The sequence below is a fragment of the Physeter macrocephalus genome, unplaced genomic scaffold (assembly GCF_002837175.3).
Source record: "Physeter macrocephalus isolate SW-GA unplaced genomic scaffold, ASM283717v5 random_279, whole genome shotgun sequence".
In the NCBI taxonomy this organism is placed as follows: Eukaryota; Metazoa; Chordata; class Mammalia; order Artiodactyla; family Physeteridae; genus Physeter; species Physeter macrocephalus.
The window spans coordinates 11,634-34,817 of NW_021145555.1; the positions used below are offsets into that span (position 1 = coordinate 11,634).

Here is a 23,184-nt window from a genome sequence, read left to right on the forward strand (position 1 = left end):
TACAACTCAAAGAAAATTACCTCTTTTTGTTGTGGTGGGGGACTGCTTTTTCCATAAGGAAAATATCAATTATATATGGAAATAACCGGTATGCCTTATTTTTACCCCTTCTGCACCCTAATTTTCAATGTATTCCTTCAGGGTATCACCCCCCCCCCATCAGAATATGTATCTGCTTTATAACAGAATGGAAAAGATTCATTTTTCAGAAATGTATTTTAGCTGGCTATAGGGAACATCTATCTCTCTTCCTAAAAGCAAGAAATCTTTGAACTGGGTCAATTCACTGTCCCAATCCTTTTATTCTCAACTATATGAGAATATACCATCTTAGCCATTGCTTTTTCTTTTCTCCTTTTTTCTTCCACACCCAAATGAAGGTGTGTGGGAGATTAAAAACAAAACAAAACAAAACAAAAATAGCATAAAGAGGACACAGCAGAGCACTCAGATTACAAGGTGGTTTATTGAGTTAGTGGCATGCGGGGAAGTTCTTCCCGTGATCAGCAAATGCAGGCATTACAGTGCAAATCCAGAGGGAGAAGCTGGGTGCGGTCAGGAGGGCCTCAAGCCCAGGGCCTGGTCAGCTGGTGATGTGCAGAGCTCTCTAGAGGGGACTGTGGCTCATCGTGGGGGCAGCTGGACGCAGAGACACCCCCCTACTTGGAAAAGCAACGTTCAGGTCTCACTCCTCCCTGAAAACGAAGGCGGGGAGAGGAAGGTGAGGCCTGATATTCACCGAGAGGCAGCAACCGACACTCCAATTCTTATCAACCCAGAAAAAACATCCTCCAAAGGAAGGAGAAAATTCCCAGTAACTTCGTGGCTTCCTGCCTGCGCTGTGGCTGCAGGAGCAGCGATTCCCAGGCCAGGTCCTCTGCCCTTTTCTCAGGCCCCAGGCACCTGACGGGCCCAGAGGGACCGCAGGTGAGGCCCACACACTCACCGGCTCTTCTGGCGGTACTGTTGTAGCGCTTTCTCTGCCACAGTCTCCATAAACTTAGGATTGGAGACTTCTTGTGGGACCGTCACAGTGAAGGGGTAGGAATCAAAGAGCTTCACAACCACCTTAGTGAGGCCAGAGGGAACGCTGGGGTCAGAACTGTGGGAATTCACCTAAAAGGAGAAAAGTCACGAGAGGGCGGAAACAACAGTCAACACGGACTCATTTGGCACCTGAAGTCAGGCTTGATTCAGATCAGTTGACCCCTTTGCTTTTTACTGACTTCGACATCTATGCAACTTGGTGAACAGAAATGCCCTAATTCAGAGACCCTCGTTTGTGGGTGTAAATGTCATTCACGAAGGACCAACCCGGGGGAGCCCCACCGAGTAAAACGTTTCCTTTGAGGAGCCACTGGCCACGCGGTGGTAGAAGAGGAATCAGGGAAAGAAAAAGAAAAGGTTCCCAGCGCTAGAGGGAAGCTTCTTATCACTGGAGGAGAACGATGGGCCAATTCATGAGCCATCCTAGGCAGGACAGGGCACCAAGGCAGCACCCCGGAAAGAGCACTAGCTCTGCAGCCAGGCAGACAGGTTCAAACAAACACCCAGGTGATCACCCTGCAGATAGGAGACCCTGGGTTAGCTGTTGAACCTCTCAGTTTCCTCATCTGTAAAATGGGTTTATGACATTCCACGTCACTGAGTGATGAGGTTTCCATGCACCACTGGACCTGAGGTTTTTGTTTCCTGCCATACGACAAGTGCTCAGTGAAAAGCAGACATGCCCTCTTGAACATCTTCACCCCGTTTCAGCCCCGGGGGAGGGTCACATGAGCTCCAGACAACACCTTGAGCCCAGCTTCAGCGTGTGGCCAGGTCAGACTCACCGTGGAGACCTGGAGATAATGCTGGCTGTCGCTGTGTGTGAGGTTGGCCAGCTGGGACACCCAGGTGAACTGCTCGTTCAGCTGCTTCAGCAGGGAGGACGTGTTCAGCATCTTCTGCTGGTAGGACTGGAGCAGCTGGTCGTAGAGCTTGCTGAACTTCTCCGCCAGCTGCAGGGACATGTTCAGCTGCTGCCGCAGCTGCATCTGAGAGGAGTCGTTGGCTGAACAGTCTGCCCGGAGATTTAAAAAAAAAAAAAAAAAAAAAAAAAAAGACAAATGACAGAAACGTGAAGGGAGAGCTAAAAAGGGATGAAAACAAATGGCAACCAGTTCACGCGGCCAGGGCCTAAGGCAGAGCTACTCCAAGCTCCAGTCCACCAAGCGTTTGCTAGCAGCCCAGGACAAAACAGACGGCTCGCCCCGAACGTAAATCAGCACGCGCGTCCTTCATTGAGAAGGTCTTGCTCTGGGAGACGATGTCAGCTGAACTAAAGTGTCTCAGTGACATCACTGATTTCTCTTTGGGTGCGAGACCCTGTGTCCGCGGGGACCAGCAGTGAGGGGCACTGCCCACACCTCAAGAAGCGCGGACCTCAGGCCTCCATAGGCTCAGACCTCACTGCCCTCCTCCCTCCATCAGTCATTTCAGGAGACGGTGGATGTTACTTGTAGCTGCCATTTGCATGGTACCTGCTATGTTACCAGGCACCACCAAGTGCTCTGGATAGCCGTGATCTCTAATAGTCAGATGTATTCTGACGTTCAGTATTATCAAGAATGAGACTGAGGACCAGAGCGGTAAATCATTTGCCTAAAGTCATAGGATGAACGATTTGCGAGGGCAGGATGCTGAACCCCGGGCTTTAACTCCTAAACTTGGGCTCTTCCTACCCTGAGTCTGTGGCTCTGGAAAATTCTCCAAGCTTGCCTATATCTGTAGAGCTGGAAATTCTGGCCCCAAGAGCCCGGGTAGCAGAAGAGCCGGTCAGGACCCTCGGGCCACAGAGCACAGTAGCCTGGGGTCGGGCACCCGGGCTGTCGCCAAGCTCACCAGAGAGCACGGAAGCTCATTGCTTTTGGTCACCAGGTGCCCACTGCAGGATGTCAGGTGGATAAGAGCTGGAAACTACCCTCTCTCTCTCTCTCTAAAAACTACTGTTTTTCTCTCCCTTGATTTTTGAAAAATATCCCCCAAAGAGCACATCAAACCCAAGCAAGTCTGGGGAAAGGAGGAGTTCTTGGCACACTTCACCACGGTGGCTGTAATGATTTCTATTAAAATAAAATACAATGTCGGGTGGGGCAAGACATAGGATTATTAACAATAAACTGGGTTGAAAAAGATATATATAATGGCGAAACTTAACTCTTCTTACCAGGGAATCATTGAAAATAAGGACAGTCATTGAGAACTGGGTAACAGTCTAGAGCAGTGGCTCTCACCTGGGGCGGTGCTGTCCCCAGGGATATCTGACAAGGTCTGAAAACCTTTTTGGTGTCACGACTGGGGTGAGGGTGGGAGGCTACTGGCCTCCAGTGGGTAGAGGCCAGGGATACTTCTAAACATCCCACAGTGCACAGGACAGCCCGCCACAAAGAAAGATCTGGTCCCAAATGCCAAAGTAGTACCCAAGTTGCGAAATTCCAGTCTGGAGGTCCCGGGCAGCACATGCTCAGATGGCTGCAAGCCCCTTAGATAAGAGGTCATAAGTCTTCCTCAATGTAGGAAAGAAAACCACTGTTTCAGGAAGCTGTGATCAGTGAACATTAAGATCAGTGCCAGGGGCGCCCATCTGAGCTTGGGCATCCGTAGGTCTCTTCTTCTGGCCCTAACGTGACTTTCTCATGGTGTGATTTACACTCTGCTAATCATGGTATTTTATGGGATAAACCCAGGAGGTTGTGTACTCACCTCTCGCTTCTTCATAGATCAGCCTCTTACAGCACTTGTATTTCTTTTGCAGTAGCTTCTAAAATCACAGCAATGAGACTAGGACTATTTAACTAGACTCTGAAGGCCTGCCCGGGCAAACCCAAAAAGTATTAAGTACGAGCAAAGCCGCAAGATCGATCCGCTCGGTACAAGGGAAACAATTAACTTTTCCCGAGCATAGACTGTTGTGGGCCAGGAAGTGTTTCGCCGCTTTTACAGGTGTTATTTCCAAGTAAGCAGAATTTAGTCCCCCTGATAAAACCGAAGGAAACAGCGGAAGGGAGGTATTTCCTCTGCCTCAGGGACCAGCCTACCAAAGGTAAAGTTGCCGGGAAGCTAGGGTACCACGAGGAGAGACCCACGTGTTCAGGGTAGAGAACACACCAGCACCGGTTGGGAACACATCACAAACGCCCCCAGGGCGTTGTGTAATCTTGGGCAGGTCACCAAACCTTCTCTGACTGAGTTTCCTCCTCTGTAAGACAGGGATGGTAACTGTAGCCACCCCGGTTATTCCAGGGAAAAGAGTAAATGTTTGTAAAGTGTTTACAAGAGTGTTTAGTAACAAACACATGGGAAGAGTTTGTTTAACAGAATCCACACTGCCGAAACTCTGTCTGCAGCAAAACATGAGGACGTCTACTAGGTTTGGCCCTTGGGAACAGACTAACTGAGGGAAGTCAAAGGATGACAGCTCTTTAGAAAAGCACGGCAGCCCCTGCCACCGTCGGCCTGTTAACCGTGAGCTGGATCGTGTGGTAAGCACCTTGCATTCTGTCTCCCGACTTCAGGGACAGCCCCTCATCTTAACCCGCGACCCCAGATGGGGACCCAAGCAGAGCCGGGCAAAGGACTCCCCCACCCAGAGTCACAGCTGGAAGGCAGCAGAGCTGGCGTTTGAGCTCCCATCCGTCTGAGCCCATAAAAGCAGCCCTAGTGAGGTGCTGGAGACCCGAGGACACAGGAGACCACGGGGCCCCCCGACTCACCCATGGACAAGATCTCCTGGCACTTTTCACACTGGTCCTTCATCTTCAGGCATCCCGTGGAGTTGTGGCGGATTTCCTTGCACACGGTGCGGTCACTGCTGTTTTCTGGAGACAAACGAGGGAAAGTCATACAGAGCGACACAGAGATGGACCACCGCGATCTCCCAGAGCCCTTTCACACTACTGTCTGGCCCTTTGCCATGGCTCTGGGGGCAGAGCAGGTTGGACTCTGGTTGTTTGCCTGCAGACACAGGCTCGGATCGGAGCTCCCTGCAGCGGGACCAGGGGGTGGTCCCCAGGGCCCCCTGAGCTGGGTTCGGCCCCCTCCCCCACCATCCCCACCTGCTGGCACGTCTCCTGCCTGCTCGTACTTCTCTTTGGCATTATAACCCGTGCTGCTCTGCATTCTGTCTGGCTCATTTCTCTCCCCGGGCCAGACAGCAAGCGCCTTGAAGGCAGGACTAGGATCCACCTTAGAACCTCCTTATAACACAGGGAGCCCCCCATTATGGATATGCAGTAAACTCCTTGTTCAATTCAATACCCTCCTGCGTTTCCAATCTGTTTCAAGCCGCAGCCCAGTGCTGGTCAAACTGCAGCGTTTAGGAGATGGGGTTGGCCAACGAGTGTCTATTGGTTCAATGAAAAAAATCACTTCTGAAAGTTTTGGCTTCTCGGGTCCATGTTAGAGTTCCTTCATTCAAAATATATTCATTGTGTGCCCATTCTCTACCAGACCCTAAGGTTACAGCCACAGACAGCTTTCTTAACTGTACCGTGAGCTGATTATATAATGTGTTGCCAATATATGCATGGCGTCCACATAAAGCCACCTGAGTTCCCAAGACAAAGGGGTCTAGTTCTCTAGAGGAAACAGTCAGTGTCATGCCCTCCAGCTGCTGGAAGGAGCTTGGTACACTCGAAAGAATACAGATTCCGAATCCTGCAGGGCTAGATTTGACCGGCTCCCACTTTATCAGCTCTGAACCCTTGGACATGCTCCTTGACTGTCCTGTCATAGTTTTCTCCCCATCAAACCGGGATGAGAGCACCCTCCCCAGGTTTCTGGGGGCGGAATTCAGATGACACATGCCAAGCCCCGGCCACAGTTCTGAGCATCTCAAGGGTTAGCATCTCAATGAACTGTGAGTTCCCATCCCATCCTTCTAACCTCCTGGGAATTCCGCCATCGGGAAGCGGTAGGGAGTTCTCCGCATGTGGGCATCCATGGCCTGCTGGGCCTCGTGGATCATGTCAAAGAAGGGCTGAAACATGTCATGGAAGTTCAGGGGTTCCAACAAGGGGAAAGGCATGACATTCCGGGCGAAGCGGGACTTGGGACTGAAGAAGAGCGATCCCCTTGGGAACGAGCCGAAGGGCGAGTAGTACTGGGTGTCCTGGAACTTCCGGGGAAAGAACCGGTCCTGGAAGAGCTCGTCCATGATGTTGGATGCACGGTTGAAGCTGTCCTCCATGACGTCCATCACGTGGCCCTGCTGCCGGTCGTTCTCCAGCAGGGAGTCGATGCGGTCACCGTTGATCCACAAGTAGAAGGGGGTGCTCTGGTTCAGGAACTCCTCGAGCTGCGACAGGAGACAGGGGACAGTCAGGGATGCTTCCCCCTTGTCAAGACGGGCCAGGCCCGGCCCCTCCTGGCTGCACCCGGGGCAACTCAGAGTCACAGCAGGCGGCAGAAAGCCAGGCTGGGACTGGCTCCCCATCTCTGCACTGTCCAGGTCAGTGCACTTCCATTCTACCGACCCCAAGGGGAAGAGTTTAGGAAGACCTGCGAGGCCGAGAGAGTCACAAGGCCCGTCACATGAGACTAGTCTGCTGTCCTCTTTGGCCACTGGTGATCCCCAAGCCCACTCAGCCAAGGGCCAACTGATGGGACTCCTGGAAAGGGCAAAATTCATGAGCCCTAGCTGAGCAAGGCCTGCAGGGGAGGGAGGATCAATAATAGGGTACTAATAATTCTTAATTCCTTCTGTTTAAGTGCACGCAGGGCTCTGCCATACCGTGGAGCCATTTGTTACGTTAGGCAGCTAATAATTGCTGAATGAGAGTCTTCGAAGATGGCAGATACCTGGCGCAGGTGCTTTTCCTGACTCCACATTACTGCACTCATAGCAGACATTACCAACTGATCACAGCGCTCTGGGCCCAAATGCAGTCAGAACTAATCAATTGCATCTGGTATGTGAAATGAAGCTGTGATATTGTGATTTATAATAAGAAATATATATTTGGTCTGGTCCTTGACAAAGAGGTCCTAAAGCCCTTGGAATTTCCTGTGATAAGAGCAATAAAGGTGTCTTTTGTTATGTTAGTGAGGTGACTTTTCGGAAAGCACCTAGGGATGGGGGCTGGTCGCCAGGGGAGCCAACCCTAGGATTAGAGGGTTGGAACTTTCAGCCCCACCCTGTGATTTCCAAGGAGGGGAGAGGGGCTGGACCTTGAATCAGTGACCAATGGTCAATGATTTAATCAATCGTACCTATGTAATGATGCCTCCATTAAACCCAAAAGGATGAGCTTGGGGAGCTTCTGGGTTGATGAACACACGTGCCAATGAGATGCAGGAGACTGTTGAACTCGAAGAGGGCATGGAAGTTCCCCATCCTTTCCCCATCCCTCCCCCTGGGCATCTCTTCCATCTGGCTGTTTCTGAGTTATATCCTTTTATAACACACCAATAATCTAGTACGTAAAATGTTTCTCCGAGTTCTGTGAGCTCCTCTAGAAAATTAATTGAACCCAAGGAGGCAGTCATGGGAATCTCTAATCTACAGCCAGTCAGTCAGAAACACAGGTGACCACCTGGACTTGTGATCAGCGGCTGAAGTTGGGGGTGGGGGTGGGGATGGGGAGGCGTCCTGTGGGACTGAGCCCTGAGCCTGTGGGGTAGGACGCTGTCTCTGGGTAGACAGGGTCAGAGCTGAGTTCAACTGCAGGACACCCAGCCGGTGCGGGAGAAATGCTTGATGGGGAAATCCTCACACTTGGAATTGGGTGCAGAATCAAAGAAGCATATTCAGTTCTCCTCACTGCCCAACCAGAGCCCAGGCTGTGCTGAAGAAGCGGGGCCCCTTGTCACCTGTTGGCCAACCAGTCCCGAGCCGCTTCTGCAGACGCGCGCGTAGAACTTCATGCAGGTCTGTTTCAGGCAAGGCTTACACTCCTCCCAGAGGGCCGTCATGGTCTCGTTGCACACCCCCTGGGACGCCTTCAGCTTTGTTTCAGAATCCTTGGTGTCATTCAGGGCGTCCTACAGGAGGACCCAGGCTGGGTTAGCAACAGAAACCACGGCTTCCCCTTCCCCAAGCAGGCGCCGTGGTGCTGGCCCCCCGGCCCAACCTGGCCACGTGGGGTGCTTATTCCCACCCCTGCTCTGGCTCACGTGTTCCCGCATCTGCCCACCTGGAATTCCCTCCCCATCCGGCTCTAAACGTCCTCTCGTCTTCAAGGTCCAACTGCTCCTTAGTCCTTTCCAGCCATTAGAGCCCACCTGGACAGCTCCTTTCTCTGACGCTGCACTTACAGTCGCTACCCCAGGACTTCCCTCTCGCCAGTACCCCACTTTCTAGTCTCAACTTCTGGAATTTAAATGTCATCTTTCAAAGCTTCCCTGAATCTTATTTCCCTATTGCAACCATGGTCCCCGGCATGCCACGGGAATAGGTAAGCTTCTGAAATTAAAGTCACCACTACGACCAAAACTCTCCAAGACGACCATGACATTTGATCCAGTAATTCTACAAGAATCTATCCCAAGGAATTCCTGCAATAAAGGAAAAATCCATATGCTTGAAGACATCTGTGGCAACAAAAATACTGGAATCAACCCTAATGCTCAAAACTAGGGGACAAGTTAAGAAAACCGTGGTACCTACAAAAGGTAGATAAGACAGCATTACGAGGGATGTTTGTAATAAGTTTTAAGTATTATAATAAGCATTTTTCATGTTACAAATTCATGAGTTCGAGCATAGCCACTGTCCAAAAAGTATAGAGGAGAAAATGTACTAAGAAAATAGATCAAATGTTAAGTGAATTGTCCTTAGGTAAAAGGGTTATGGAAAAACTTCTGCTTCTCTATATTAAAATCTTGATAAATGAGTGTATTACTCGTCAAAGAATTAAGTAGACCATCCATACCCCAAAGCAAAGCTACACTATGAATATCTGAATATGTGAGGTCTTCTCCTGCTCTGTGTCCCCTGCCCCCCTCGTCCGAGAGGCAGAAGGCCACCACGCCTCCAACTGGGCCAATTCACAGGTGTCAACTCTGCTGCCCAATTCCTTTCCTTCTGGTTCGCATATTCCTCAACTAAGAAGTCATGGAGTCTTTTTCCAAACTTGATATGCTTTATCATAGAACCTGGATCGTCAAATATCAAACTCCAATGAGAAGCGCAAAAATTCAAGAACAAGACCTGCCACTTCTACATGGGCTCTAGGTTTCTCATAGTGTGACGAGAACTAATACCGATGCCAGGAAAGGCACTAAATTTTAAAGAAGGTTAGAGCTGCACCCAGGCCAACATTTCCTTAAGTGGTTTCCATGGAATTGTGCTACAAGCTATCAGGAAAAAAATAAATGGATTCCACGGTCAATTCGATTTGGAAAACACTTGGATTAAATGAAGTTACACGTGCTTCCTTTACCGCACAACTTCTCTGAGTCTTTAAAATGCTTTTACTCTATGCATTAGGGATCATGAAGGTGGCAGGGGGCCCCATCCCAGCATCTCTGTCATTAGGGGTAGGGTGGCAATGAGAATAGGCTTTGAGGAGACCCTGAAGGACACTATTGACTTTTTAAATAAGCTGCTTATTGAATTATAGTGTTTTAGTTTTGTATGTTCACCATTGGACCTAGGTGTCTCTTTACGAAGTAGTCCAGAACTCCACAGAGACTTGGGCAATACAGCGTGTGCCTGCTGTACCCCCAAAGGTATTGCCCCTACAAGGTAAGCTTCCTGAAGGTAGGGTGCCATCCCTCTCCGAACCGGTGACAGTGACAGACCCTACCCAAAGCCCTCCTTGGAGCTCGCACATAGTCTGGGTTTAGAAAAATCTACTGAAGTGAATCTGGGCGGCAGGCCCTGGGCCAGGCTTGTAACAAAACCAGATCCAAGATCTCACTGCTTGAAGCTTTCAAAAGCAAATAAACCTTCCCTATTTGTTAACCACAGCCCCAGTATCAGCTGACACAACCGGAGAAGGCCTGCGGGTCACCATAGTAACCTGGCAGGGCACTCGGAAGAGCAATGGCCCCTCCCTCCCTCCAGCACAGTGGATCAAGGCGGGGGTCACCAGGCTCTCCCTTACCTCTTTCTTCTTCTTGGCCTCCTCTAAGGAGCCAAGCAATGATTTGCGCTCTTCGTTGGTTTGTTCTATTAGGGTCTTTATCTGTTTCACCTCCTTGAGAGCATTTTTGATTTCTTTATTAACGTACTTACTCCCCTCGGTGGACATTTCTGCAAGAAAAGAGCAGGGAGGTAGATGAGGCCAGAGGAAGGGATGGTGCTGGGGATATAACCCTGGAACCAGCTGGAATGGTCAGAAAGGCCAGTGGGCCTAGGGGCTGCCACAGCTGGGATCCCCCTGGCAGGCAGCCTTCGGGCCCCAGCTTTGCCCTGACACAGGTTCCATCCCAGGGCTCACTGTAGACCCAGGGCCAGAGAATCGATTACACCCAGCTGCTCAGAAATGCAAACCATTGGAGCGGACATGCCCCAGAGGAGGGACAACCCAGTCCGCCCCTGGAGCTCTGGAGAAGCAGCCTACCCAGCTGCAGAAGAAATTTTTCAAGGAAAAAAGAAAAATCCTGGAAGCATAACTGTTGAAGCATCAAAATATAAAATAGTGTTATTGTGGATACAAGTCTTCCTGCAATGCAGTTTAAGCAAACATCTGAACTTTGCTGTTCCGATGCAGTGTCAGGTGACAGGGCCACAGAGGCGACTTAATAGCACCATCCTTCAAGGAGACTGTGATCAGACACCACACCGTGTGACAAATGCAATGAGACAATGTCACCAAAGTACCGAAAGTAACAGCCAATGCTTCTCTGGTTCTTATCCTGGGCCAGATGCTGAGCTGGACACTTCACGTGCATTTTATTTAATACTCTTGACACTGTCTTCACCCCTTTGCACAATCGAGGATAAAGAATAGCAGTGAGATCAAGATACTGACCCAGGGTTATACAGCTGGGGAGGGCGGAGCCAGATTTCCACCCAGCTCTGAGCTCAACGCTTGGGTTTTTAACTATTACCCCAGAGACTCAGTCAGCTCATAGGACAAGAGTGGGGCAGAGGAAGGACAGGTTTCAGGAAAGGCCTGGCAGAAGAGGGGAACCACCAGCTGGGCTCTGAAGGATGACAGGCCCTCGTAGGCAATGATATTCTGCCTTTCCTGAATCCGGAGCATTGGTTTTCTAGGTGGAAAGGTGGTGGATACAGGTAGTAAGTGCTATGGAAACTCAAGGGGAAATCCACAGAGGCTCCAATGGTCCAGGCTTCATGGAGTTTCATGGAAGAGGCATGGACGCCGGACCGAGCAGACGGGGAGGGGAACAGCCGAATGAGCTGCAGGAGCCAGAAAGGGCTTGGGGTCTACCTGAAACGGCCTGGAAGCCCACCTGACCACAATTAGCCTAGGCCGGCGAGAGAGGGCTCAGAGAGGGGCCCGGGCAGAGCAAACCCGATCCGATGCACAGGACAAAGATGGTCTTAACCCCTGGGGCGCTGACAGAGGGAAGCATGCCAGGAGGGCACGCCTGGTCACTTACCCTGGAGCTCTTTGTCCGAGATTGCCCTGCCATTCTCCCAGCTCAGCAGCAGGCCCACCAGCAGCAGTAGAGTCTTCATCTTGCCTCCTTCTCCAATTCTGGAATCCTAGCACGCCTCTGTTTGCAGAGAACAGGGGACTGTCATGGTAACAGCTAGACAGCCTGCTGGTTACGGCCCCAGCCCGCCGCCTGTGCGGCTTCCCAGGAACCCTGCCGAGGCCTTGCCCTCCACTCTCCCCTCAGCTGGCATCACCGACTTTTTATCCCAGGGAAGTGACAAGAAAGTATCAGACTTGCCACTGGGCCCCTTCAAAAGAAAGTGGAGGAAGCGGGTACGGGGAGGAACCACAGGACAGCAGCCTAATATAGAAGAAACGAGAACTCCAGAGTCAGAGCCACTGGGCTCTGGTCCAAGCCGCCCTCCTCCTCCTCCTCTTCCTCCTTCTCCTCGTCCCCCATAATAGCTGACTGTGCCTAAAAAAGGCACATGTGCTTTCTGCATCCAGAAAGGGCATCTATCTGATGATACCTGCTCACATCAAACAAACCCTGAAAACACCTCTCTTGGGTCACTCATCTGGCCCCTGCCGTCCCCCTAAAGTGGGGACTGCAGCCCAGAGCACAGACAGCGCCCTGCTGTCTGCATCACCCATCCTGCCCACAGCAGGCATCACCAATCAATCACAGCACTGGCCCCACCAAGGCTCAACACCTGCTGAAATTGCTTTTCAAGGGCCTGAGGCAGTGACAGCCTCTGGGTTGCTACAGGGAAATAAATCCATTTGTCATCCCTAGCGTGGATGAGAGTAGAGCAAGGCAGGGAGGACAGTTGTCTTCAGAGAATAGAGAAGGAGTGGCAAAGCCAAAGGATTAACGGCGGAGGGGGGGCAGGGCAAGGAACCTCCCCAGGAAAAGTCCCCGTGGGAGGACGTGCCACTCTGCTCTGCCAGGTCCCTTTCACACGGCCAGTCCCTCTAAGCCCACAGCAGGGTGTCTGCCAAGGTCCTCCCACCACCACCTGGCTAGCTGCCCTGAGCCCTGGACCAGCGGGTCTTACACAATGGACCCTTTCCCAGAAGCTGAAGTTGTTGCAAAACAGAAACCCCTCCCCCTGCACTGCCCTTCACCCCAATGCTCATCTGAACTCCCCCGTTTCCCCTGAGAGAACGGGAAGGGGGTCTCCCCTTCCTGAAATTATGCACATCCAGAAGCTGCTCTCCGCTCAGCAGGCCCACCTGGACCCTTGGGAGAATATTAAGAAGGCAAGTCTCTCCTGAGACACAATTAGTAAGGCAGCCAGGCTGTGGTTCCCGAGCAGCGTGGGAGAAGAGAGCGGGTCACCACCTTCCCCAGAGATGGTGAGTGGGCAGCTGAGCCAGGGTGCTATTTCAGGTCTGCGAGGCTCTGCCCTAGCTGCTCACTGAAGCCTGAAACGCCTCAAACAGGGACAGAGCCTTTGTCACGCCACAGAGAGAAAGCTGGCGAGAAACACCCCTCCAGCAGAGGCCCCCCCATAGCAAAGCCTTCTGAGAAATCCAGACACGAGCCTCTGCAATAGGTTGGGACCAGAAGACAGGGAATTGGGTCCTGAGGAAAAGAGAGACAGGGCAGCCAAAGGCAAGAGCTCTGGATGAGAAGTCTGGAATCCCAGCGGTCAGTAGAGGATCTCCCACCGAGAGCCTGGGGGCCATGGGAGCCATCGAGTTCCGAGCTGGGAGAGAGACCTGTCTCCTGCCCAATCCCTCCACCTCAGAGGGGAGGCCGAACCCAGAGACAGGATGGGGCTCCCCAAGGCCTGCAGCAAGCTGGTGACAACCCCAGGATGAAAACTCAGCCCTCCCAAACCCCAGTCCAGTGTTCTTTCCTTGATACCAAGTCACTTAAATCTCTGAGCCTCAGTTTCCTCACCTGTAAAATGGACCTAATAGAGACCTTAGAGATGGGAATGTGTTCTGTGAACCCAAGGGTCTTATGTAATCATAGGAAATTCCGACTCCTTCAAAATTGACGTAGGATCAATCATGGGCATTGGCAGTATCTATCGGGGAAGTGGGAGGAGGTGGCGTGTTGGGAGAGGGACAGAGGAACTGAAGCAGGTACACAAAGGTCACCTGTGGTCCCTCCCCGACTGTGGGCTTTGCCTTAGTGATGTGATCAGTTCCTACGAATCACCCGGGAGTCTTGTTATAATGCTGATTCTGATTCAGAGACTGCTTTTCTAATAAGCTTGCAGGTGATAGTGATACTAGTCCAAGGACAGTAGGAGAACAGCGGCTGTGTGGCCAAACTGCCCTCCCTTTGCACTGACTCACCTCCCCACCCATCTCCTGGCCAGGGCGCCTGGTTGCCAACTGCTCTGATTGAACAAGCCACTCCAAGGCAATCCTTTCCCCAGAGGAAGCCGTGGGGAGGACATGGTCACGCAGCGAGCAAGCTGCAGGGTTTAAAGCCCAAAGCCCAAGCTCCTCTCCTACTGCCTCCCCAAATGCAGAAAACTCAACCAAAAAGAAAAATGAGAAAATAATTCACCTGTAATTCACACCATCGAGAGGCAAACATTAGCACTGTGGTATATTTCCTCTTTTCTATGCATTTGCATACAATCGGATGCTTTACATCCACTCTCTTCAAATACTCTCTAAAAGCACACTTTTGTGGCTGTGTAATAGAGTCCTTTTTCTGATGTACTTTATTTTGCCATCCCACGAGGCCGGGCATTTAAATTGTCTGTAATTTCCCACTATTATTATCATGAACACTCTCACGAGCAACCTTTTATAGTATCTGTACTTACTCTTAAATTCCAAACTTCACTCTTAAAAAAATAATAATAATCAGTTTCTTTTTTTCATTAGGTCCAGAAATTCTGGAAGGTCAAGGCTTGGGTTCTAATCCCAATTCTGATAGCTGTTTGTTGTCTATCTTTGGAGATGGTCCTAAACCTCTCCAGGCTTCAGATTATCATCTATAAAATGAGACAGTTGAATCAGAGGTCTGAAGTCTGATGGAGGTTGTGTGATCTTTCTCTGATGTACCCTGGTGCATTAGGAAGCAGAAAGAGTAGGATTTCAGTGGTTGCAACATATACTTAAATCAAAACATCATTACTTATAAACACACAATCCAGAGAACTAGAGAATTCGGGAGCAAACAAGATGACTCATGCGCGCGAGCTGACAGCCACCCCTGGAGATCAGTACCTTTCCAAGGAAGATGCCGCAGGAAGGCTGCAAGTGCAGGCCAGCCCTGCCACTCACTAGCCTGGCCTCGGGCAACAGCGTCAGTCCTCCAAGCGTCAATTTCCACATCTTTACAAAAGGAGGCTCCTTACACCTATCCCGTTTACTCCACAGAATTGTGGTTGGAGCTGATGAACAAAGGGCCTCCTGAGTCCCTTGCCTGACTGCCGGCAATTCGGTCCCGGCTCGGCTGTCTGGTGATGGGGCTCCGACCACCTCCCTTCCCTGGATCCGCGACTCCATCTAAAGCGCCCCTCTGACAGCCCTGTGACTCCCAGTGCTCGTCCTCTCCTCGCCTGGGTGCCGCCCCCCGCCCGCTCATCAGTCCGGGCCAGGCTCTGCGCAGAGGCAGGAAAGGTGGGGACATCTCACCGGTCAGCGATGCCCGCGCGCTCCTCCTGGCGACGCCGCGTGCACAGCACGGTGAGGCGCTCGTATTTATAGCGCTCTGCGGCGTATACACCCACTTTGGGGCTGGCTGCAAACCTGCACGACTCACGCCCAAAGAATGCGGAAGAAGCACCGGGAGCTTTCTGGAAGCCGGTGCGGGAGGGGGTTCGGAGGTGCGGGCGGGTGGATGTCCGGTGCAGCACCCGGCAGGGGGCGCGGGGGCGCGTATCAGCACGGCGAAAGGCTCCGGCGGAGACAGACCCTGGGGCGCGGGCGCGCACCGCGGCCGGCTCCCCGTCCCCGGGGGCTCAGAGCTGGGGCACGGCGCCCCCAGGAGGGCAGAGCCTGAATTAACGTGCACAGCTGGCGCCCAGCTCCGCAGAGATGGAGGGATGCTCTGCGCCCCTGGCTGGTGCCTCGTCCCCAATAGAACGTCACTGTTCCGCTGCCCAGTTGAACGTTAATCCTTGGCATTCAACACGCGCCACTCCTCTGGCTCCACTGAAGTAGAACAGCGTCAGAAATAACGTGGGTGTGATGGAGAGGGATGTCGTGCTAAAACACAGGAAGTACAAAATGCCGGCTTCCCGAACCACCACCTGACCTGGGGGTCCTTTGGCAGACCTGCTGGCCGGGAGGAAACAGAAATGTGTTTTTAGGGATGAACAGAGCATCCATCTGGGGAACTAGAAGGCCTCCCAGGCTCCTTGACTCCTGGACGTTAAGCAAGTATTTTCCCCATCCACTTGGGACCCAGCCAAGCAGGGCGGGCTTCATGAGCACAGGATCCTGCCGCCCTACACTTGGTTTGAGGAGCTACTGCCCAAGTCTTGAAATTCTTAAGAGTTTTTGAACAAGGGGCCGTGCGTTTTCATTGTGCACGGGGCTGCGCAAATTATGCTGCTGGTCCTGCTTACAAGGGATTCACTGATCTCCACCAGCCCCAAGTTTCCTCGGCTGGCTCAGGAGGAATCTTGCCAAAGGACTTTTTTGGCAGGGGGCTTTGATGTGGCAGAGGGATAGGAGGCGTCACACCACACCCTGGCGGGGAGGGGACTAACTGAGAAGCCCCTCAGGCATAGCTACTTCTTGGGGAAGAAACAGAGCCACGCACTCTGACCCTAGGATGTTTGAGCCCCAGGAGAAAGGTCCAGGGGCTGGAGGGTGGTTCTTATACTGGCTGGGGGAGATGGGTGGGCAGGGCAGGTATAGGCAGCTTGGTTTGCTGGCCGACTGAAAACCAGCAAGATGAAGGGCTCAGAGGAGAGCTCTATGGCCAGGGGCTGAGCTGTCCTGCTCACAACTTTTGAGATACAGCCTAAGGCTCAGCCCCTGGCCTCCCAAGGTCCAGGGGCAACTAGGAGCCCACCCTTTTCATGAAGGAGCACAGAGGGTGCTTCTAGGCCTGTGAAAAAAAGAGGATGGGGGGAGGACCTGAGCTGGGTGCATGGAATTCTGACCACAGTCTCAGCTCTGTCCGGAGGCTCTGGGTGACCTTGGTTGGACCAAAGACTTTAACCCCCACTCCTCAGTTCTCAGTTTCTTCCTTCTGGGCAATGAGGAATCTGGAATGTATCATCTCTGAGGTCCCCTTCACCCTCACCCAAGGCAATGCCAAGTGTGAGAAGATCATCAGCTCAGAAGGAAAAAAAAAAAAGCAATCGACAATTGGGAACAGTATTTCTCCCCTGAGGCTTCACTTTATCTTCCTTAAAAAGTCGAATTATCAGAAACAGCTACATTTTCTATGGCTACTGCCTCTTCCTTAGCATCATATCAGTGCCCGAGGCCAGAAGAAGTCTCTCTGAGCACGCTCCTTGTAACTTTTCTATTCTGCAGCTCCCCCAGCATCTGGCACAGGAGGCACAAATCTGTAATAATTATATTTTTAAAAATCGGACTTTGGAGGACAAGGCAAGGAGATCTGCCTTAGTCAGCTGAAGTAGGGGAAGGGAGGAGAGGAAGAAGAGATTGGGAGAAAATAACATGATTCACAGCCATGACTGCCAGTTGGTACAGCCCTCACCCAATACTTGATTCTGGTTTGTTTGGTTTTTTTTTTTTTGGCATATAGTTGATTTACAGTGTTGTGTTAGTCTCAGGTGTACAGCAAAGTGAACCAGTTAGTTATACATATACATATATCAACTCTTTTAAGATTCCTTTCCCATATAGGCCATTACAGAGTATTGAATAGGGTTCCCTGTGCTCTACAGTAGGTCCTTATTAGTTATCTATTTAATATATAGTCGTGTGTATATGTCAGTCCCAATCTCCCAATTTACCCCTTCCCCACTTTCCCCCTGGTAACCATAAGTTTGTTTTGTCCATCTGCAACTCTATTTCTGCTCTGTAGATAAGTTCATTTGTACCATTTTTTTAGATTCCACTACTTGATTCTTAACTGCCTATTCTTAACTGCTTGATGCCACCGCTGCCACATTCCCATCAGGTGGTCATCCTGCCTCTGTTTGAATGCCCCTGGCAACAGGGAGCTCACTACCTCCATGGGAGCAATTGTCTAGTAAAACTGTCTACAGAGTTAGCTGTGTGTAGACTTTGTTGAGTCAAAGTCTGGCTCCTGCAAGGGACAACCCCAAGCCCAGCTCTGTCCCCTGGAACCACACAGAGAAAACCCAATCCATCTCCCAGCTGCTAGCCCTTCAGATATTTGAAGGCAGCTAGTCACTTCTCCCAGTGGTGCCCCGGGCTTGTCACTGTCTGCTTTGTCATTGAGTGCAAGATTCTTCCCCAGCCCCTTGGCCTTCTGGACCTTGCTTCTCTAGAACCCTGGGCCTGCCAGTACCAGTGAGGACTGACCACAGAGCAGAGAGGGACCACCTGCTCTCTTGCCCAGACACTCGAGATAAGCTTTTATTTAGCTGCTGAGTCACTCGGCTGATTCGTATAGAATTCATCATCATTTTGGCAGAGGCTGTTGTTGAACATTTTTCTCCCATCATGGACTTAGGCGGTCGGGTTTGGGGTTTTGGGCTTGATTTTTTTCTTGGAGTGGGGGACCGTCGGGGAGGGGGCTGGGGGAAAGTAAAGAGCTTTACATTTATCTGTTCATCTCTTAATGCTTTGCCCACCCTCTCTCCCCTGCTATTCGATGCCTTTGTTATGCACCCCACCTCTGCCACCGAGGTCCAGCTCTACATCACCAACAGGGCGGCAGCTTAACCACTGCTGATAGAAGTGGAACAAGTTGGAAATGGATAAGAGCAGTGAGTACCCTGTTATGCCTCCCATGTTTGAAGCTTGGGCAGCTAATACAGTTGTTTATTGTTATATAACAAACCACCCCAAAATTTAGTGGCATAAAACAATCTTTTTAAAAAAAAATTTTCATGGTTTTTGTGGGTTTGTAATTCAGAAAGAGCACAGTGAAGACAACTCGCTTTTGTTTTTCAACGTCTGGGATCTTTGCTGGGACGATGCAAATAGCAAGGGGTGCCTAGAATGGCTGGGAGCTGGAAGGGCTGTGCTGGAGGACCCACCTCTAAGATGATCTCTTCACTCACATGAGTGGCCAGAGCACCTACATGAGACCTCTCAAGCGTGATGGTCTTAGCATCATGTTATTGTTATATAACAAACCACCCCAAAATTTAGTGGCATAAAACAATCTTTAAAAAAAAAAAAAAAGAATCACTCTCCAGGCTCTAATTATTATTTGGGTGTATTCAGTCAATCATGGGCTCATAAAAAGTCATGGATAATAAAATCAGATGAGATAAAATTAGCCCACAGCTGATGTGGAGGCATCCTGACTGCTTTTTCAGGGCCTACCTAAAGTTCAGAAACATTCACTCCATCAGATGTTTTTCCCTTATCTTCCCAAATAAGATCTCTTTGGGAAAAGATCTGGGGCTAGTCTCTCCTGAGTTGCTTATCTGGACCTGTAAGTAGACAAATATCACTCAAACTATCTTCACTGTTCATCATGCTATTGAGCAAAATCCAAGGATGCCCAAGTCTCTTACGAAAATGGCATAGTGATTGCATATAATCTACCTACATCCATAAAAGTCTCTTACAGAAAATGGCATAGTGATTGCATATAATCTACTCACATCCATATACTTCTTGCTTATACATATTATAAGTAATCGTCTCTAGATTGCTTATAATATGTAATACACTGTAATGATATGTAAATACTTGTAAATACAGTGTAAATGCTATGTAAATAGTTATCAGAATCTCAGTAAATTCAAGCTTAGCTCTTTGAAACTTTCTGGATTTTTTTTTTTTTTTTTAATATGTTCAATCCGTGGTTGGTTGAATTCATGGATTTGGAATCTGCAGATACAGAGGGCCAACTGCATCTCACTCCAGCGCTGGTCAACGCTAACCTTTAGCTCCAATTCTTAGACTAATGGGCGTTTTTTAAAATTGGCCCACAGATCTGCCTCAGGTCAAATCTACTTTTTCCACAACCACCTGGAATCCAACGGATAATTATTTTAGATCAGTGATTCTCAATGGAACTGTACAATATAATTACCTGGGAACTTTAAAAATTAACCATGCCTGAATCCCACCTCCAGAAGTCATGATTGAAGTGATCTGGGTGCAGCCTGAGATTGCATCAGGATTTCCTAAACCCTCCAAGTCATTTTAATGCACAGCCAGGGGCTTCCCTGGTGGCGCATTGGTTGGGAGTCCACCTGCCGATGCAGGGGACGCGGGTTCGTGCCGCGGTCCGGGAGGATCCCACATGCCGCGGAGCGGCTGGGCTCGTGAGCCATGGCCGCTGAGCCTGCGCGTCCGGAGCCTGTGCTCCGCAACGGGAGAGGCCGCAACGGTGAGAGGCCCGCGTACCGCAAAAAAAAAAAAAAAAAAAAGAAAGAGAAAAAAAAAACAATGCACAGCCAACGTTGAGGACCACTGCTTTCCAGTTTATGAATTCCTAGCTTACACTTTGCCCCATCTGATCCCTGCTGCATCTCTGTGTCATTGCTAGGTTGTGTGGTATTAGTCTCACTTTATAGAAGAGAAAACTGGAGGTCGAAGGAATCTTAGTTAGCAGGTTTTTACACTGAGTTGAAATCTGCTTCCTTGCATCTTTTCTCTGTCCTCTGCAAGACGGCCCTCTAAGTATTTGAAAACAAACATTCTATCTCAAATGTACTTCCTTTTCATAGAGTGAGGTCACCAGACCCTCGCTCTGCTTGCCCCTGCCCCTAGGGTGTTCCACCCTGTCATTGTCTCTCTAGCGTGGCTTTAGGAACAAACGGAAGACACCAGCTTTGGTTGGCCAGCTGAGGGGGCAGCAAAAGCAAGACTATCACTACATGTGATTTGATATGAAGTTCCCGGAACCCCCAAGGCCCTCTCTGCTTACTTTTACATTATGTTTTAACAAACTGTGCCCCTCAAATTGGTTTATACTGCCCCCCCGGGGCAGGCTATGGTATGCCGGCTGTACACAAAGACACAGAAGCAAGTGGCTCTAGTTTTACTCAAAGAGTTAGAGAGAAAAGTTAATATTTAGTGAGGATTCAGTCTTCCTTCTCTCTCTCTCTTTCTTTCTTTCTCCCTGTCTTTTTTCAGTTCCCCTCTAAATCTCGTGCTTCTAAAGCAAAGGATGTCTATTTACATTTGTATTTAGAATGTGTGTGTATATATAATATATATGCATAATATATACTACATATATAAATGTATAAGGGATTTTTCTTTTTTCTTTTCTCTTTAAAATAAATATAAAATCAGATTATATATGCTGCTTTGCAACATGCTCTTTTCCACTTAATAAAATATTATGGCTAGCCCTCCAAGTCAATGCTTAGATAGATCTTTTCAGTAACTACTGTACATATTTTATTCAGCCATTCTCCCATGCCAACTTTTTCTGTCACTATAAGCTGTACCACAATAAACAGACTTCTGCATATATCCTAATATGTTGGTGCCTTTATTGGTATAAGAGATTCTCAAATTGGGACTGTAGGGTAAAAGAGAATGTTTTGTCTTCATGTTAATACATACTGGCTGATGATTTTCCCAAAAAGTAGCAGCTACTCCCACTGTCTCTGAGAAAACCCATTTCCTATGTGACCATAAGGCCGGATATTGTCCTTTTGAAGTTTTGCCACTCCAGTGGGAGAAAATGACATTTTGCTCCCTTAATCTCTTTGCCTGCTTATGATTTTCAACTATTCATTTTAAAATAAAGTTTCTGTTTCTGTGACTTGCTTATTCATATTGTTTGCTCATTCTATTGGGTTATCCATCGTTTTTTTAAATCCAAGTATAGTTGATCTACAATGCATTCTTTTTTTTCTACCAGTGTATAGGAGCTCTTTAAATAAATGAGGTAATCCTATGTGTGTTGCAAATGTTTTTACCAAGCTGTCATGTATCTTTTACCTTTGATCATGGAAGCTCTTAAAATTTTTTATGTAGTGAAATTTATCTTTTCCTTTATAGTTTCTAGGTCTCCTATCTTGCTTAAGAATGTCTTCCTCTCACTAAAATATAGACCTTTAAAAATACTATATCACTATGCTATACACCTGAAGCTAATATGGTATTGTAAATCAACTATACATCAATACAAAAAAATTAAAATTAAAAAATTATTAGTTAGATGTCTATTATGTAATACATGCCCAAATACTGCATAGTGTAGATTGGGTATAGTTAGATATAGATAGATAGATGTCACATAGCTAGAGAGACAGATAGTTAGATGTAGAGTTAGAGATAGATAGATAATAGAGATGATAGATACAATAGATGATACATAAACAGAAGATAGATAGTATCCTCGGAAAAGCAAAAATATAACAGCAATGGAAATATTAAAAGCTATAGAATAATATTAGGAAGTGATGCTTTCATTAGCATTCTTTCAAAAGACACTTTAAAATTTTTTTTTAAGATTTTTTTTGATGTGGAGCATTTTTAAACTCTTTATTGAATTTGTTACAATATTGCTTCTGTTTTATGTTTTGGGTTTTTTTTTTTACTGCAAGGCATGTGGGATCTTAGCTCCCGGACCAAGGATCGAACCTGCACCCCCTGCAATAGAAGGTGAAGTCTTAACCACTGGACCGCCAGGGAAGTCCCTAAAAATTTTAACCTAGACTTAAGTGCATCTAATACACCACAAAAGACAGACGTGAGAGCAAGTGTAAGACCCTGCAAATTCCTAAAACAACTCCTGGGTTGTCAAAGAAATATTAAATTATGAATACACTCAGGACAAAAGTGAGATTAATTGTAGTTTATAGCCCATTAACTAATCAGTATTTATTTGGGAAAAGATCCCAGGGGCTGTCAGCTTTCATATGGCTGTAAAAAGAGAGCGATATTGGGTAACACTGAGAAAAAGAACAATAAAGGAAATAAGGTGAAAATAAAATATAGACAGTTATTCTAATTTTCTTCTAGCTTTGTACTGTTAATTTTTATATTCAGATTTTTTAATTCAAATGAAACGTGTGTGAGGGGAGTGTATGCGTGTGTGTGGTGTGTTTGTGGAGGAGGGCGGTGAGGCAGGGGTCTAACTTGTTTTTCTTCCAGATGTATAGCCAATTATGTCAACACGATTTAGCAAATAAACCACCCTATTCATACTCAGTTGAAATGCCAGTTTGTCATCTACAAAGTTTCCCAAATACACTTGGATCTGTTTTAGGACTTTCTAGTTTATTCCTCTGATTTATTTCTTTGTTCATGTGTAATATATTGTTTTTATCTCATGACTTTAAAACCATATTTAATGTTGAGAAGGTAATCTCCCTCACTCTTCCTTTACAAATTTTCTTGGCTGTTCTTAGACATTAATTCTTTTCTATAAATGTTCATTTAATTCTGCCCAGTTGAAAAAAAATTATATTATAATTATAATTTCACTAAAAGTACATAATAGTTTTGGAAGAATTCACATTTTTATATTCTTTCTTCCTATTTAGAAGCATAACATATTCTAGAAGTCATTTAAACTATTATTTTTATTTCCAAATGAACTTTTTTATCAAAGTCTTGT

General features: G+C 48.4%; 1 protein-coding gene across 2 annotated transcripts; it reads right to left on the bottom strand.

Moving 5' to 3' along the window:
* Positions 1–447: 447 nt before the first annotated feature.
* On the bottom strand, positions 448–15,263 carry CLU (clusterin). Of its 2 annotated transcripts, none has more exons than XM_007127865.3 (9): positions 15,165–15,263; positions 11,554–11,670; positions 10,089–10,237; positions 7,852–8,022; positions 5,926–6,337; positions 4,755–4,859; positions 1,833–2,062; positions 947–1,116; positions 448–695 (listed from the first exon to the last, which is right to left on the bottom strand). In XM_007127865.3, the coding sequence occupies exons 2-9, from the start codon at positions 11,630–11,632 to the stop codon at positions 686–688; spliced, it is 1,326 nt and encodes a 441-aa protein (XP_007127927.2). In that variant the 5' UTR covers positions 11,633–11,670; positions 15,165–15,263; the 3' UTR covers positions 448–685. The 2 variants fall into 2 exon arrangements, with proteins under 2 accessions (XP_007127927.2, XP_028340703.1); XM_028484902.1 differs by lacking the exon at positions 15,165–15,263 and adding an exon at positions 14,348–14,585.
* Between the last annotated feature and the right edge of the window lie 7,921 nt (positions 15,264–23,184).

Bases quoted from the DNA above. Each gene is read 5' to 3' on its own strand.
- CLU (XM_007127865.3), bottom strand. From the start codon at position 11,632: ATGAAGACTCTACTGCTGCTGGTGGGCCTGCTGCTGAGCTGGGAGAAT. The intron at 10,238-11,553 runs GTAAGTGACCAG...CTTTTCTTGCAG, and splicing joins CTCGGACAAAGAGCTCCAGG to AAATGTCCACCGAGGGGAGT. The intron at 2,063-4,754 runs GTGAGTCGGGGG...ATCTCCGGGCAG, and splicing joins CCAGGAGATCTTGTCCATGG to ACTGTTCAGCCAACGACTCC.